Below are 17108 nucleotides of genomic sequence, written 5' to 3'. Positions count from 1 at the left end.
CAAAGTAACCCAAACAATGATTGATGTGTGATCAAAGCATGATCACCACGCACATCTGCATCTATTGGGTAAAATGAAAAAGCTTTCTTACGCTGGCCAATCAGATTTAACTGCAATCGGCTGGCGGAATTCATTGTTACAGTTTCGGAATGGTCAGTTTCGTTTAAAAGCCTGTGGTGTGTGCATATACGGTAAGATTAAAATGTTTAAAATGTCAAGTACTGATACGGCTGAAGAAACTGCTAATTTGTGTCTTTTCAGTCCACCTAAAAAAAATTCCTATACCCAGTCCATATCACAAAAATCATAAAAATTCAGTCGTTCCTTAGTGCGGCTCTGTACAAGCAGCCTCGTCTGGGAAATCACGTGCACTATGCACGATAATGAACACTGTTGCTTAAACGGACAGTGTATAGAATTGAAATATAGACATAAGTTAATACTAGAGAGTATCATTTTCTAACCTACTTACAAATTAGACAGTTCCAACAGTGGTCAAGGATGAAATAAATACTGCTGACGCAATTCCAAGCAGGGCATTCAAATATGTCTAAACATTTTTGGGACCACGAATAATCAGGAAGCAAACCGAAATGATAAACAGCCAGGTATAGAAAATGAGAGAAACACAAAAATATATTTCAATGAATGAACTTTGTCAAATTTGGACTGCCTGCTTTGGCTGTTTGAACTGCCATTGTTCAAAAACAGTTACCAGAAATGAAACATATGAGAAATTAAAATGATAAATGAATGATAGAGTAGAATTATTAATAATATCATATATTATTTGAACGGAGTCATCCAAATATTTCAGTGTTAAACAGTTTTGAAAGTTTAAACTGGTAACATTTACCGATGAACATTATTTTTCAATAACATTCAATCAAAACAGAATACATACACACTTCAATATGGGCCATAATTCTTCAATTATTTGGAATAAGGAGATGCTTTGAAAATTCCAGTATGAGAATATGTACAATTTTTTATAATGGAGAATTTTAATGGAGAATTTTTGTACAAAACCGATTAATTGGAAAAAACTAAGATATTTTGAGAACATTTGTATTAAAACATTATTCAAATATTTGATTATTGGAAAGATCTTCATGTAGTAGTAGAGTTTATTTAATACAATTCTTGGATTTGAAATTTTCAATAAACATCTGATTATTAGACAAGAGAAGATAGAGATCACTGGCATAGGAATCCAAGAGACATTCAGCTGAGAGATAAACTATTCTTCCTTGAGAAATTTTCAAAATTATGAAAAGCAAAGCCAGATGTCAAACATTTATGTAAAAGGAAATAAACTCAAAAATGAAGGTGCATGTGTATATTTACAGAAATAAAAATAAAAGTAACACCAATACAGGCTGATTCACGGTGGATGGCACATTAGACGTTTCTGGTGAACCAGACACCGGATCACTTTGAAAATTTAATGGAGGGCATATTCGGACATTCTCTAGCCAACTAAAATATTTTCGACAATGCGGTGTTGCCGCTTCTATTAGAAAGCAGTAGCAACTTTGATTTTTCAAATGGAACACTCTGTATATAATATTATTTTTGGAATCTCCAACAATTGCCCGACAACTTTTCTCGATATTTCCCTATACCTATCTGTTACCGTTTTCGAAATAAAAATTAATTTCAATTTTTTTCTTCGAAAATCATGACTTCTAAAAATGCCGATATCTTTTAGTTAAGAAGTACTATGATATCGAAATTTGGTTTGGAGTTAGGTGATACTTGGACACTTCCCACACGTCAGCCTAATCTCCGTTACTTCAATACAGGGTGGTAAAAAAATACAGTTTTTTCGTTTGCTTGAAAAAGTTGCTGAAATTTGATTATTTTAAATGGAACACCCTGTATATTATTGAAAATTCGGAAAGCTGCTGAAATTTGCTTTCTTTCTATGTATATCATACCTATACCTAACTAGTCAAGTTTCGGACTTATGAACATTTATTTGTGATTTATCAGCAGAACATGTAGAAAGTTCAATGAAATGTATCCGAATCTACCGCCAATGAACCTCAAGAAATTTATACGAATTCAGAACAATTTCAATGCATTTGGATCAACTATTACTTGACTAGTTAGGTATAGGTAAGATATACATAGAAAGAAAGCAAATTTCAGCAGCTTTCCGAATTTTCAATAATATACAGGGTGTCCCATTTAAAATAATCAAATTTCAGCAACTTTTTCAAGCAAACGAAAAAACTGTATTTTTTACCACCCTGTATTGAAGTAACGGAGATTAGGCTGACGTGTGGGAAGTGTCCAAGTATCACCTAACTCCAAACCAAATTTCGATATCATAGTACTTCTTAACTAAAAGATATCGGCATTTTTAGAAGTCATGATTTTCGAAGAAAAAAATTGAAATTAATTTTTATTTCGAAAACGGTAACAGATAGGTATAGGGAAATATCAGGAAAAGTTGTCGGGCAATTGTTGGAGATTCCAAAAATTATATTATATACAGAGTGTTCCATTTGAAAAATCAAAGTTGCTACTGCTTTCTAATAGAAGCGGCAACACCGCATTGTCGAAAATATTTTAGTTGGCTAGAGAATGTCCGAATATGCCCTCCATTAAATTTTCAAAGTGATCCGTTGTCTGGTTCACCAGAAACGTCTAATGTGCCATCCACCGTGAATCAGCCTGTATATATTGTATACAATATATACAATTGAAAATAATTGAAACTTAGACTAACTTGCAAAGAAAGAGTTTCAATCTTCAAGCAAAATAAATTATTTTAATCTCTAATCTATCCAAGAAACACTTTACTGTGATATTTTCACTAAACAGTTTCACGAAAAAGCAACACGTGTTTCGCTATACAATAGCTTCTTCAGTTATCTCAATGCTAATAGACACGTGTATGTATAGATACGCCTGGAGAAGGTATTGTAGAGTGAAACACGTGTTGCGTTTTTGTTAAACTGTTTAGTGAAAATCTCACAATGAAGTGTTTGTTGAATACGTTATGAATTTTCATCAAGTATCAGCCGATTTCATCACAATCTCCAATCACCGACTTCTGGTAGTCTTCGTCTTCTAGTGAATATTACTTTGATTGGAGTTGACTAAAGATCTCTTTTAATCATTTTTAAACGTAACTCTCCGTCCGGTGCATACATGAAAGTCACTTTATAATCCAGGGGGCTATGGTGGAATTCCAGTTTGTATGAACGAATGAGCTGAAACAAAAGTTATGTAAAGAGATGATCAATAATAATAATAATAGCGAAGAATTCACAATAGGCAATTGAATTCCACATAATTACATTGAAATAAACATATTTACTCACAGAAAAAAGTGATCGTTCGTGAGGGAGATAATGAGTTGGCCCGAAATGTTCGTGAGCTAACATAGATTTTTTTTATAAAATTTGATTTTATTATACAATATAGTTGCCTTCGGGAGCAACTCAGCGATTAAAGCGGTCATATACTTTTTCGATAGCATTTTTATCCTACGATTTGTCTTCAGCCTCTTCATCGGTGTTATCTTCCTGTCCAGGGAGCATCGTCTTGTGACATACACAACTCAAGGTAGGTGTGACGTAGTCGTCTCCACTCCTCCACTTTTGCTGTCATTCAGTCAACCAATCAAAAGCTACCGCGCGTACAGCGGGAAATTCAAATCCGCAATCGGGATAATATTGAAAATATAGATAATACGTGCTGGTCAAAAATCATCCATAAAGCATCAAAAACGTTTTTGTATAGCCCTCGTTACAATAATTGTATAAAACGCTAACCAATTCCGATGAAATGATAAACAATGAATATTACCATCTAAGGTGTATCGCAACAAACAACCTCCAGAGGGCGTAACGAGTGAATTTGATGGTAAACTTCGTTACACATTACCGACACATACTTAACGCTATTTGAAAGAAGCGCTCGCGCAGCTGAGTTTTGTCATTCTGTTGCAGTATATCCCCTCTCCTTTGGGGTTGATAACCACAAAGTTTGATGAAAAAACTGCTCTGGATGAGATCAAGTGCCTGAAATTGTGTGAAATAGCGCTTAAAATGATCGAAACGATGCTTGAAACGGGCGAAATACCGCTTGAAACGATAAAAACTGCTCATGAATCGGGAAAAATGAAGCTTGAAACGATCCAAACAACGATTTAAACGGTGGAAATGGCGCTTGAAACAATCGAAACAACGCTTGAAACGATCGAAATAGCACTTGAAACGATCAAAACAACACTTGAAATGGACGAAATAGGGCTTGAAATTTCCGAAACATCTAAAACGTCTATATTTTTTCAGTCTCATCATCGATCTGAATATCTTTGATACTTATTCCATCCTTCTCTGCATCGATTACGTCACACGTATCTCTCTTCCATCGACTAAAGTTTCTCTCTGAAACACTTATCAACGAATCGCGACCTTGAAGTGTTTTCGGAACCATTTTGCTTATCTACTAGTTTGAATTTCCCGCTTTACGCGCGGTAGCTTCTGATTGGCTGACCGGATGACGGCAAAAGTGGAAGAGTGGGGACGACTACAACATACCTACCTTAAGTTGTGTGTGCCACAAAGTGCCCGATCGAAGGTGGTAAAATCGCCCAGACTGAAGCGACATAAGAAAAAGCATGGGATTATGGTCTGGAACTGTCCTAGCTATATTACTGATATGTGGAGAGAAAGCTTATCATTTTGCACCGCGTCAACGCACTATCTCACGAAGCCATCATAGGGAACGAATTTCTGTCCAAAAACTCGAAGAATCACATTAAACAGCCACCTTATTCACCTGATATGGCTCTGGCCGATTTTGTGTTTTTCCAAAATTCAAATTGCCACTCTAAAAAGCCTGTTTTCAGTCGATAAATGACATAAACGAGAATTAGTAGCGAGTACTGAAGTCGATTCCAAAAACTGTGTTTAAAAATGTTTTGATGATCGGGTTGTTCGTGTTCCTGAATGAATAGGACATAGTTTGCGTTTCATTGACCAATTCTCGATACTCGAATTATCGAATTCAACTAACTAACATTTTGAGTTATTTTTCAGAAAAATATTCTAGCACAAAATATTGCGACTGTTTTCAAAAACATTTCGATAAATAATAAAATACTTACTTTAGCTAGAAGCACTTGAATTTCCAAATCAGCGAATCTTCTTCCCAGGCACATCCTGGCACCATATCCGTACGGTAGGGAGGAGAAGGGGTGAAATTTGAAGTTTCCGCTTTCCTGTTTCAGCCATCTTTCCGGGCGGAACTGATCGGCTTCTGTTACATATTCCTCCATGCTTCCGGTCACCACTGTAGGAAAAACTACTTGAACCTGCCAAAAATAATAACAAATAAGAAACGCTATAACAAAAATTTCATTTTGCAATAGTTATAAAAAATAATAATTAACAAATTGATAAATTTTTATGAACTTTTATCGCAGGATCGTATGAAGTATATATATCAAAAGGGCTCCACGAAGTTTAAAATTCATAGGCCAATTATTTATACCTTATATCCCATTATTTATGCCAACGGAGATTGGGAAAACATTTGTTAGTTAACAATTGAATAACTTTTTGAAAAATGGTGATAAAACTTTTTTTTCTATGGAACTCGATTCATTCAAGTGTTAAGAAGATACTAGATTTTTTCAAATTTTTAAAATGACATTTTATGTTATAAAAAAGTTTTTTTTTGATAAACTCTCTTTAGCGGCAGCGCGCGCATACCGTAACAGCCGCGCGAAACCCTATTTTCAACGTCAAATTAAAATTATAAATAATGGAGATAGAGTTTCGGAAGTCGGGACTTTTTTATCGGAAATGTCCTCCTCTTTAACGAGCTTTTTTCAAAATTGCTTAAATATTAATATTTTTTGAGTTATTAACGAAAATCTAAATACATTTTTTTTATTCTTATTTTGTTATTAACAATTGATACCTACACCAAAATCCTTCAAAAACATTTTTCTAGAGGTGATTCCGAATCTAATGAGCTATTGCTCCTATTTTTAGGACCTTTATCTCTATTTTTCATGTTTTTGAACTTGTTGATTAGACTAAATTTCCACAAGTTATTTTGTTTTTACAACCGGTTTCGGGTTTTATCTCGTTATCAAGTATAACTAATACATTTGAAACCTAAAAATATGGTTATATAGGGAATTTGTAGGTGAGCTGGATGAGGAGGTAATTGAATGATAATCAAACTTTAATGTATAAGTTTGAAAATGCCCTTACAGGACGAAGCTGCAGTAACGTTAGTTACAAATAAAAGTGGTAAAAAACATAGAAAGTTTAAATTATCTCTTCTTCATTATTTCTATTCAATTTTTCGAAATTATATGGGAATAAAACCTGAAAGATGAAAACCTACATATGATCGAAATACTCACCCCTTTGGGTACTTGATAACCCATCAAAACCATATCTTCTTGAAGAGTCCTTCCATTTCCAATAACAGTAGAGTAGACTCTGGAAATTACCATTTTTAAAAATTATCGCAAGCATTATTGAATCAAAATGACTCTACTCTATGAATATTATGTTCAAAATGTAAATGAACTAAATAACAGATGAATCGAATAACATACCGGAATACTTCTTTAACGAAGGCTTTTAGATAAACCATTTCCTCCATTTTCCTGGAATTCAGTGGTTCCGCAGGATCAGGTGAAATTCGTTTCAACTCCTGATACAACTTCTCTTGTTCGTCCGGCCTAGTTGCTAATTGATAAAGAATAGAGCAGACAGCCATAGATATCTGCAAAAACAGTTGGATGATAAATAATCAGGCACTGAAAGACTTCCTTCTTTTATTCAACGAAAATTATATTGAATTCATCTTTATCCTAACGAATAAACGGTATAAAAAACCAACAAGCTCATCGCTCATAAGCTTTCTTCAGTTTACAAATCCACGTGTTTTGCTATTCAACAGCATCTTCAGGCGTCACAATACTGACTTAACAAATTATGTGTATTATTTGTATTATTATGACTATTAACTTCTGACAAATTTCTACATGATGAATTCATTACCTGAACTGTTTACCCTTCTAGGAACAACTCATAAAACTGGAGAAAAATGAATACAATTTTCACCTCAGATCTCATTTTATCTATTTTTTTGATCTACCCCCACTACCAATTTCCTTATTGCAAACTGAATTCATTAAAGAGGAACAATCGTGTTAGGAATCGCACGTTACAAGATAAGACTTCGTTAATCCTAAGCTCGCACAAGTTTCGACTTCTGAGGTTTGTCGTTCGTAGGGATGTGACAGCTGGTTAACGGAAAAACAGATTTTAAAACAGATTTGATCATTGAATTTTTACATCTGATGATTTCTGAAAATTTCAGAAGGTTGACTTTTCAGTTTCTTTCTCAAATGCAATACGTCATAAACGTGATTGAACTTGTGCCACTCTGTCAAAAGATGTTTCGCAAATGTTGAATTGCGAGGGGTTTCCCACTTCCAAAAAGTCCTAAATCTAACAATCAGTATAGGTGGTGATTCAACAAATGCTATAATAAGTTTTATTTTGTGAATTTTTTCATCATATTATGATGAAATTATGTTACTTTCAACCACTGTAATTTTTTATACAGCAAGCGCCATCTATACGTCAGGTGAAGTACTTCTGCGACTAATAGTGATAAATATTAAAGGTTACTTACGGTATCTATTCCAACCAAAATAAGATCCAATGCCAAAATAGATGCTGTCTTTGGATCTGGTTCATTCGCTAATATTCTTTCCACGAGAGATAAATCTTTATCATCCTTCACTGATTTGGTGTTGAGCCTTTTCATTGCCTCGTCTATATATTTTGTACAAATTCTACAATAAAAGAAAATGTTTTTTTCTTTCATTAAAAAAATATGGAGAAATTATATAATTTTTTATTGTACTATGCTGGTTTGCAAGAAAAACGCAGAACAATATTCTGACAGAGTAACAGTTTGATCCTAACTCAAGGCTTTTTAGAAAAGTCCAGTTTTTGAATCCATTTTTGAGTTGAAGAAATTATTTCTATTTTGTGTATCATTAATTCATATTATAATTTGAAAAATTGAGTTCAAATTCATTTTTATTGTTGAGGAAAATTCTTACTCGATGAAATAATCCATATTTTTCACATATCTCGTCCACAAAGATGTGGGAAAGTATCTCCAAAATGGAAATCTTAGCTCCAGCAGTGCGATATTACGTAACGCGTATTTGGCAGCGTCTATTATCTTCTGAGGTTCTGAATCAGGTGACAGATTAGGATCCAAGCATCCTAACCTCACATCCAAAGAAACTCTTCCTATACCTGCAAAAAAACAATCTGTTGAAGTTTATATTGGTAGGAACACGATGTCATTTTTGTGTTGGAAATGCTGGTGATCTATATGTATTCAAAAGCTTTGGGAAAATGAATTTTGTTATTGTTAGTAAACAATGAATCTAAGAAATATGAAGCAAGTATTTAATATTGCCTTTTGTCCCAAATGTTTTTAACTTACACTCTAGTGCCCATTTATGAATTTCGTTGTCAAAATCCCCAGGCATTTCATCATTTTGGTCCTTCATTTCCAGCATTCTGAAAAATATAGTAATTTTTAATAATACTTTGCTAATAATACAAGTCTGCAAGAAAAAGCTGTCTGGATCTTTTCAACTGATTTTTATATATTGAAAAAATACTCAAAAAAGTCCAGAACGACAGGTTATTTTGCAAAACGCAAAATCGTGTTATGAAAAGGGATTTTTTGGGCTGGCTTGGGGTTCAAAAATAAATTGTTACAATTTTATTTTTAATACTGTGGCCTAAATTGCCCATTGGAGGTTTGATTGACATATTTAATATCTCACATGACCCATGAAAATGATGTATTTTCATAGATGCCTCAAAAAAAAAAGCCTGAAAGCAGTTCTGCTCCACAATGGCGGTTTCTGTGCTTCCATTCCTGTCGGTCATTCCGTACACCTCAAGGAAACCTACAAGAACCTGGAATTGATTCTTTGCAAATTGAAATATGAAGACCGCGGCTGGCAAGTGTGCGTTGATTTGAAAATCTTGGGCATACTGCTCGGACAACAATCTGGGTTTACCATTCTTCCTTGCTTTTTGTGTCTGTGGGATAGTAGAGACCGAGCAAATCACTGGACCAAAAAGTGTTGGCCCTCGAAGAACGTCCTGCATGAAGCTTTGGTGCCCCCCAATAAAGTTATTCTACCATCGCTTCACATGAAGATGGGATTGATGAAGCAATTTGTGAAGTCACTCTCAAGAGATGGAGATTGCTTCAAATACCTAATATCAAAGTTTCCAGGTCTCTCAGAGGCAAAGTTGAAGGAAGGTGGAAAATTAAGGAGATGGGAAAAAGATACCAGGGAAGATGGAGCGTCTCACATGCTTTCTACAAACGAAAATGTACGAGAAGGAGTCTCACTGTGGAAAAAAATGTGTTTAGTAACGTAATGGGTAATGTTCCTCTTGACAAAAATAAAGCAGTTTTCATAAAAGAGCTCTAAAACAACGCATCTTACACTTATCATTTCAACCTTTTTCTTTAAAAAAATATTTAAATTCTTAAAGAAGAGAAATGAAATAATGCATTCAACATTTAAAGGGATTCGTTTCTATTTCACCATTTGGCAACATCGGTTATAGCTAATAAAGGACAGTGAATCTGTTACCTGTATGAGAAAAACAAAGATATTTTAGAGGCGTGCTGTTCTGTTTACTTATGTTCCGAGTTCCGAGACATTCTGTGACATATGACATATTGTGCACCTAACCTACCTTCCTCTATATAAATAAATAACGAAACGACTGTTGTTTATGTGGCTTGTGGAGGTGGTATTGAACTATAATTTATATTTTGCCTTAATTGTAGATTTATAAAGATAATTTCCTTTTTTTAAAGTAGAATATCCAGGTACGTATAAATTATTTCAATTATTTCTAGGCGCTGTTGCCAATATGTGAATTAGAAACAAATCCCTTTAAAAATTAAAACCCAACATTTGAAACATCAATTTGAATATCTTTCGAAGTGAATTTGAAAAACTCATGAATTAAACTCAACTTTGTTTTGTTCAAACTTGCATTTGCTGTAATAACCCTAATTGAGGAACATTCCCCATTATAAATATAAAAAAATGTGTTGTCTTTAATCTTCTACTTCAAGATGATAACTAGTTTAACATAGCCCTATGACAAAATAAAAGTCTTTTTCTGATTCAGCACACCCAAAAACATATACGCAAGAAAACAAAACAGCTCTCAATATTTTTTTGCAGACTTATGTAAGCAGTCAAAATATCCAAGTTTTGTGACATTGTCTTACCTTTTAATAAAATCTTCTGTCACCACTTCTATGGGTTCTATGTACTTTTTTACTGTTCGAAGTTGTAATATTGGTTTTTGTACTTTCGTTCGAAATTTTCTCCAAGCTTCGCCGTGCCTGAAAATTAAATTAATGGTACAGAGTAACAGAAATATGGTAAATTGCGATAATAATACATTTTCAACAACTTCAATAAGTTTTTCAAATCAAATATTTCCTTCGATTAATGTCCCCATTAAGTGAGTTATTTATAAATGGAAGATAAATATGTATAACGGTTGTACCAGTTGAACGTATTTTCTCGATAAATCGTTACGGTGATGCAGGCTTTAAATTATCAGTCAATTTCTTTCTCTAGAGGTCTGAATTTTGTCTAGTAAGGTGACGTAGGGCGTCCACTGCTTTGATCATTATTTATTTTCTTACCGGCTATTTCAAATATTGCTTTGATTTTCATTCATTTCGATTGAAATTCATGTAATTTTTTTCAAACAGTGCACACCGTGTCATGGCACTAGATAGAAAAGAAAAGATTGTTTATTATTTCTCATGTGAATACTTTCTGTACTACTTTTTTATATACTGCGTATTGATTTTTACTTACACCCCTACAACTCCTGCCAACTCCCCGAAAAACTCCTTTCGCACGTCACTTTTGTACTTGACCAAACATGGCATCGATGGCCTGAAAGGTGTAGGACCTTCTTGTCTGTAGATCTTCTCTATCTCGTCTGCGTCGTACAAGAACAGGAGGTCAGGTCTTCCCACCAAATTTGACAGTTTTACTATTTTTCCATATTCCTGAGGAATGTAAATTCTCTGATTGTTACGGCCGTTACTTGATGAAGATCCATAGTTATTTCGTAAACTACATCTAAACGATTTGATCTTCACAAACTTCATTTTCAAAAATATATAACGATATATATCTTTAAAACGAGTATAACCGATCACTACACAATTGCCATAACACCTGATTTGGATAACACAGAGATCGATGAAGGAACGGAAACAAAAAAATTCACTAATTACGGAAAACTTAAACAAGATCTATTATCAGAAAACTGGGAAAATATGTGTACAACAGAACATGCCAATAATGCTGCAACAATATTTGTGAATAGATTACGATATCTTATAGAAAAAAATACAATTATAACTAAACCTAAGAAAAAACATAAAGTAAAAAAATCCTGGATTAAGTATTTATATAGTTAATTACAATGTATTCTTATCACGAACAAGCTATAGATTTCTATGGCTTCTGAGATTATCTTGTTTATTTTCGATAGCACTCTATGTAATGTATATCAGTGTATGCGATAATAAACATATATTATTATTATTATATGTTTCGCTATCACAGTAGCTTGTTCAATATGTTAATCACTACGAAAAAGCTACTGTGTTAGCCAAACATGTTATGATTATATTTTGAAAATGAAGTTTGTGAAAATTGAATCGTGAGGTGTAGTTTATGAAAAAATATAAAAATAAATAAAAAAATATATAAATTTATTCATTCATCAAAATTAAAAATGATATTAATATATTGAATGGCTTTTCATGACTTGATTCAATTTCGTTATTTTACAAAATCTTCCATAATATTCCAATTTCGAAATGGCACAAAATAATTGATGTATTATGAAACCCCTCTTGATAATAAACTTGCACTAACAAGTCAACGACAATGAGAAAAACAATTATAATCAACGATTCCCTATATTATCATTTCAAATACATCTGGAAGTACGTATATTTCAATATGGTTGTATGCTTTTATATGTTAACAATTTCAAAGAGCTTCAGAAGTGAAAACAACTGCAGCAAATCAATACAAATAGCCTGTGGTTTTGCCATATTGCTGAGTTGTATGATATCCTCTATTCAATTGAGTAGGTCAGTTGTACTCCCACTCCATATATTCAAAAGATCCGGCTATGCATCTACTTATTTATTTAAATTTTCAATATTATGTACTCTATATTTATTTCAAATGATCATTGCAATTAAATTATTATTAATTACCTGATACAGCAACAGAGATACTCTTGCCATGTCGGAAACGTCATATTGTCCAACAATTGGCATCACTCTCCACGTATTACCCAAAATCGGTATGGGTTTCGGCCCTGGGATGCTGTTGTATGGTTTGACCTTTTGGATATCTCGTATTTGTGGTGGACATATCTCATCGGGAGTAGCTGCTATCGACTGAGAACGATTTCTAATGAAAGTACTGGTCAGCTTAGGGATTCTTTTGGCAGCCATTCTTGAACACTGGTATGACAGGAAATTGATTAGGTTTTGTCTGTTACAAAAATAAACCAATTAATATATGAACCAAAATTATTCTTCCACTGAATAAGGGTGACAGGAATTTACGGTATATGATGTAATTAGGTTCAAAGTGAGTGGTTCTAGCAGTCTCCACTACAACCTGCAAAGATTTACCGTAGCTTGCACCCATTTAAACTCTAACAAATATTAATTTACCGTTTACTTTATTTGGTGAGTGCTCTTTCAGGTTAGTAGGTGAAAATAGGTAGAATAATCCACTTCGGAGTCTACAGAACTCGACCTAGTGGGATCTGATTGGAGGTCAATCTGCAACTACACTGAGACGGCTCAAAGACATACATGACCCCTTAAGATGAGGCCGTCATCTAGATATTCTCTCATATTCACGTTAGAATGCCCAATAAGTGTATTTTATGCGCTGTGGTGCAGGGCGTGTCAAATAGGGTAGTAATTTCCAAAACATGGTGGACCAGATGGGCTCTAGTTACAGAGACAGAAACTATTTAGATTTTGGCCCAGGTTTCTAAACTAATGATGGGGAATGACAGCAATAAAGGTGAAAACAACTGAAATGACTTCAACCTTTAGGAGGTGAACTTCCTTGAGATAAATTGCAACTGGAGCCCCTTCAAGGGCAAATCTTCCGTATACCGATTCAATGGTTCAAAAAGGAACTCGTGTAAACTGCATTTCAATAAAATTTTCCATACTTTGTTATGATTTAATTGTTTCATCGTTTATTCAAGAATTGGATTGTTTTGTAAACCTGACTCTAGTACCAGTCAGTAAAAATTTTTAATGACTTTTGATTAAATCATAGTTATCTGGCTGATGGAAAATTACTTTCAGTTAATCTGATAATTTTTCAGTATGTCCATCAGATCAGGTGAATTGAATTTTTTGTTTTCCTTTTACGAACGACAATTCTCATGAGTCAAAATTTTTGCAATCTTAAGAACCAACAAATTCTCACCTGTGAAATATTTTTGTTTTTTGAAAAAGGTATTCCAGATTCCTGATATTTGTTAATATTTTCAAAAATGAAGAATTGAAGAATTTCTTACTTGAAAAGTAACATCCATGTATAATAATCCAATTGATGGTTTACTGTTTATATGACGAGGTCAAGATTATTTGCTTTTGGATCATTGATCAATGCCATATACTACTTTTCGTAAAGTTCAATAATACCAGGCTAATTAACAAACTGGTTTATGATGTAACCATTAACTGTTTGCTCATGAATGTGTGCAATTGGAGCTACCTGAAATGAACTTGATGTGACCATCGAGATATTGAATATTACTGTACTTTTTTCCCAACACTAAACCGTTATTTTAACACTCCTACACGTGTTTCGATCAACAAGGGATCATCTTCAAGACGAAGGTGATAAAATAACGATTTGGTGTTGGGAAAAAAACCCAGTAATACTCATTACTACACCAGAGTTTCCAAACAGTGCATCACAAGTATTGATATATTGTTGGAAGGGTGGAGATATATAAAAAAAAGGGGTGGAGAAGACAGTTGAAACTTTAATGATGAGTCATCGGCGAGATTAACAAGTTTATGTCAAGGATGGTTTCACAAAAATAAAGCTTATTTTTTCCAAATACATTTCTTTATATGGAAAATACTGTAGAGAATGATCATTTTGCAAGGAATGGAAATTTTTATATTTTCCCATATTTTCAATATATTTTTAAAACTAGTACCTGAGTTGGAATAAATTTTATCTAATTCCAAATTTTCTTGAGTTTTTTCGACATTCAACTCACCCAAATGAATTTTTTCCTATTTTCTTTTTTTTATACTTATTGGGCATTTTTTGTATGTATCAATTTTATGAATTATGTGAATATTCAGTATCAGAAATGAAGATTTGATTCAAAAACAAAATATATGGAAATCTGCATGACATAATGGGCAAAAAATTGATTTTCCTCAAAGATATTGGTATTTGCAATATATTTTCAATAGAATACGAAAAACGAAATCTGAAATCTCAAGACAATTGAAAATGAATCATTAATTTCTTTTCAAGAATATTCGTCTTCATTCAAAGCATATAATTGTCAAAATGGCATTTTATTCAATGTACCGAATGTATACCAGAACTAAACAAATAGCTTTTGATAAAGTTATTCTAGATTTTTTCTATATGTACCCCTAAGCTACCATTGATGATTTCCAACTACCATGTCTCTCAGTTGCAATTTTATTCAGTGTCTTAGTTAAGGTCGATATGATCATGAATTCAGGCAGTTATTATATTTCAAATAGGTTTTTGGTACATTTATTCGAGTTATGAGTTTGTTGGATGAAGAGCTTTATAGTAACAACATTGCTTCCTCTTTGTACGTTATTTTCGAAAATGGAATTGTTACTACCAGGGCCGTCGCCATGGGGGGGATGATAGGAGCCTCCCCCCTGCTTTTTGGACTTGGGAAAAAGTTGGGAAATTTTGGGCCGAGTAGATAGAAAAAATAATTGTAAAAAATGAATAAAAATTAAAATGAGAGAAAACAAAGGGAGAGGTAATAAGAAAAGGGAAAAAACCAGGAGAAGGTTGGGATTTCCCATCGTGCATAACTTGGAGATCCCATACTTTGAAAGTTGTTTGAAAACTTCGAAAAAAGTTAATTTCTCCCAAGTAAGAGAACAGTCCTGAACAATCCACAAATTGACATGTAAAATTTTGTAAAATTGTCACATGAAGTGACAATTTTACAAAATTCCCAACTTTTCGCTGTTTTTTCGACTTGGAAAAGTTTGAAAATTTCGGGCCGTGAAAAATAATAGTAGAAAACAATAATCACAATATTATTGAAGTGTTGTTTCATTTCATTTGTACTGAATATTCCTATACATGGTGGATATGGTGAAAGACCAAGGACCTTGGTCCAAAGTAGAAAAATTCCCATTATTATTTTTATAATTACCAAAATTTATTTTTGTTTGTGCATACCCTAAGGGGGCATAAGCATTCAGCCAATCTTTGGATAGTTAAGTAAGAAAATTAATAAATTATAGTAGCAACTAATCCCTCGGCTTTCATTATTTCGAAAGTTGGGAAATTTTGCTGGTGGGGTTGGGAAAATTTGGATTGCCTCCCCCTCTGGTTTTTCTTTTCGCTACGGCCCTGGTGACTACTAACATATTTTCAATGCTTTTTATTATATCGAGTCATGAGATATGATTGAATTGATTGTTTTAAGTAACTTAGCTTTCGCATTGCATGTAAAGCTTTTTCTTCCAGTTCAATGTCATTTTATAGTAAAACTGTTTCTTTTGTATATTTATGTTCCACCCTTGAACACTTATACCACGAAAAACTATCAAATTACATAAAAACTAATAATCACAAGTGAACGTATCTCAGAAGTGGAACTTTCGAATTTTATAAATAATGATACATCATGCCGTCATTTTTCGGTGACGTGAAATGGTATAGAAATTGAAACATTGGAATTTTTGACTCACCTTTATTCTAGTAAAATAGTGACCTTCCAGCAAATATTTTTTCAATTGCAAAACACAACTCATTCAATCATCATCACTTACATTTTTAAGAAGAAACACAAGCGAGCATACCGAACAAGACGCGAGAAACCAATGTGTATTGTCGACATACTTTCGCTTTCTCCAACTCCACTGGAATTTCTAGAGGTCATCACTGGTTGTGGTCATTCAGTCATCCACTTTCAGGATAATGATCATAAGAAAAAAAGGAATTGAAAGCTCTTTACTGAAAAATAAACGTTTTGAAATGTTAGGTTGTTTCAAATGTTTTGTCCGTTGTCATGTGTCAACTTTGAAATGTTATATATTAGTTGATACTCATTCTATTCAATCAAAACAAGCGTCATTTGAATCAGCGTACTTTTGCCAACGTAACACAAGTCGATTAAGTCCGTCAGCATAGAAATTGTGTGTTAGGGATTCAATGAAGTCGACAAAGGCCGTTTTTGCCTGGCCATGATTGAAGAAGGTTCTACCGGTGAAAAAGTTATCGAAGTGCTTGAGAAGATGGTACTCAGTTGGTAATAGGTCTGGGAAGTATGGTGGGTGAAGCAGAACTTCGACGTTTAATTCGTTTAATTTTTGGACGGTGATTTGTGTAACATGCGGACGGGCGTTGCCATGGAACATGATCCAAAAAAGAATCATTTGGTTGCGCAAAAGAAAAGAAGAACATACCTCGAAACGTAACAATATCTGTCGATTGTTCAAATCGTGGTGTTTGATTCACAGACCATCCAATTGACAGATCCATCCGTCGTCCAAAAACTTCTCCGTCCAGTCCTAAAGATAACATCGTTCTCCACAATGCTGTCCTTCCCTACATTAAATATGTAACTGACTAAATTGGCCGAATTCTCAAATAACAGGACATAAAGATGATATTCACATCAACAGGAACATCAACTTGCTGTCCGACTCATCCTCAGCCC

General features: G+C 33.7%; 1 protein-coding gene across 2 annotated transcripts; it reads right to left on the bottom strand.

Annotated features, from left to right (window-relative positions):
- Positions 1–2704: 2704 nt before the first annotated feature.
- Positions 2705–16282, bottom strand: Cyp301a1 (Probable cytochrome P450 301a1, mitochondrial). Of its 2 annotated transcripts, none has more exons than XM_074181465.1 (11): positions 16138–16282; positions 12379–12630; positions 10952–11148; positions 10348–10464; positions 8518–8594; positions 8123–8324; positions 7687–7849; positions 6599–6768; positions 6401–6479; positions 5129–5335; positions 2705–3224 (listed from the first exon to the last, which is right to left on the bottom strand). In XM_074181465.1, exons 1-11 carry the CDS (start codon positions 16198–16200, stop codon positions 3111–3113), a joined length of 1641 nt encoding a protein of 546 aa, XP_074037566.1. In that variant the 5' UTR covers positions 16201–16282; the 3' UTR covers positions 2705–3110. The 2 variants fall into 2 exon arrangements, with proteins under 2 accessions (XP_074037566.1, XP_074037567.1); XM_074181466.1 differs by having other exon boundaries at positions 12379–12661; positions 16138–16276.
- Positions 16283–17108: the final 826 nt, after the last annotated feature.

The sequence above is a fragment of the Leptinotarsa decemlineata genome, unplaced genomic scaffold, assembly GCF_025532065.1.
Source record: "Leptinotarsa decemlineata unplaced genomic scaffold, Ldec_3_MD MMD2_tig00026314_RagTag_RagTag, whole genome shotgun sequence".
Taxonomy (NCBI): Eukaryota; Metazoa; Arthropoda; class Insecta; order Coleoptera; family Chrysomelidae; genus Leptinotarsa; species Leptinotarsa decemlineata.
Note: the sequence above shows the minus strand (reverse complement) of the source record. Positions and strands in the feature narration are given on the sequence as shown.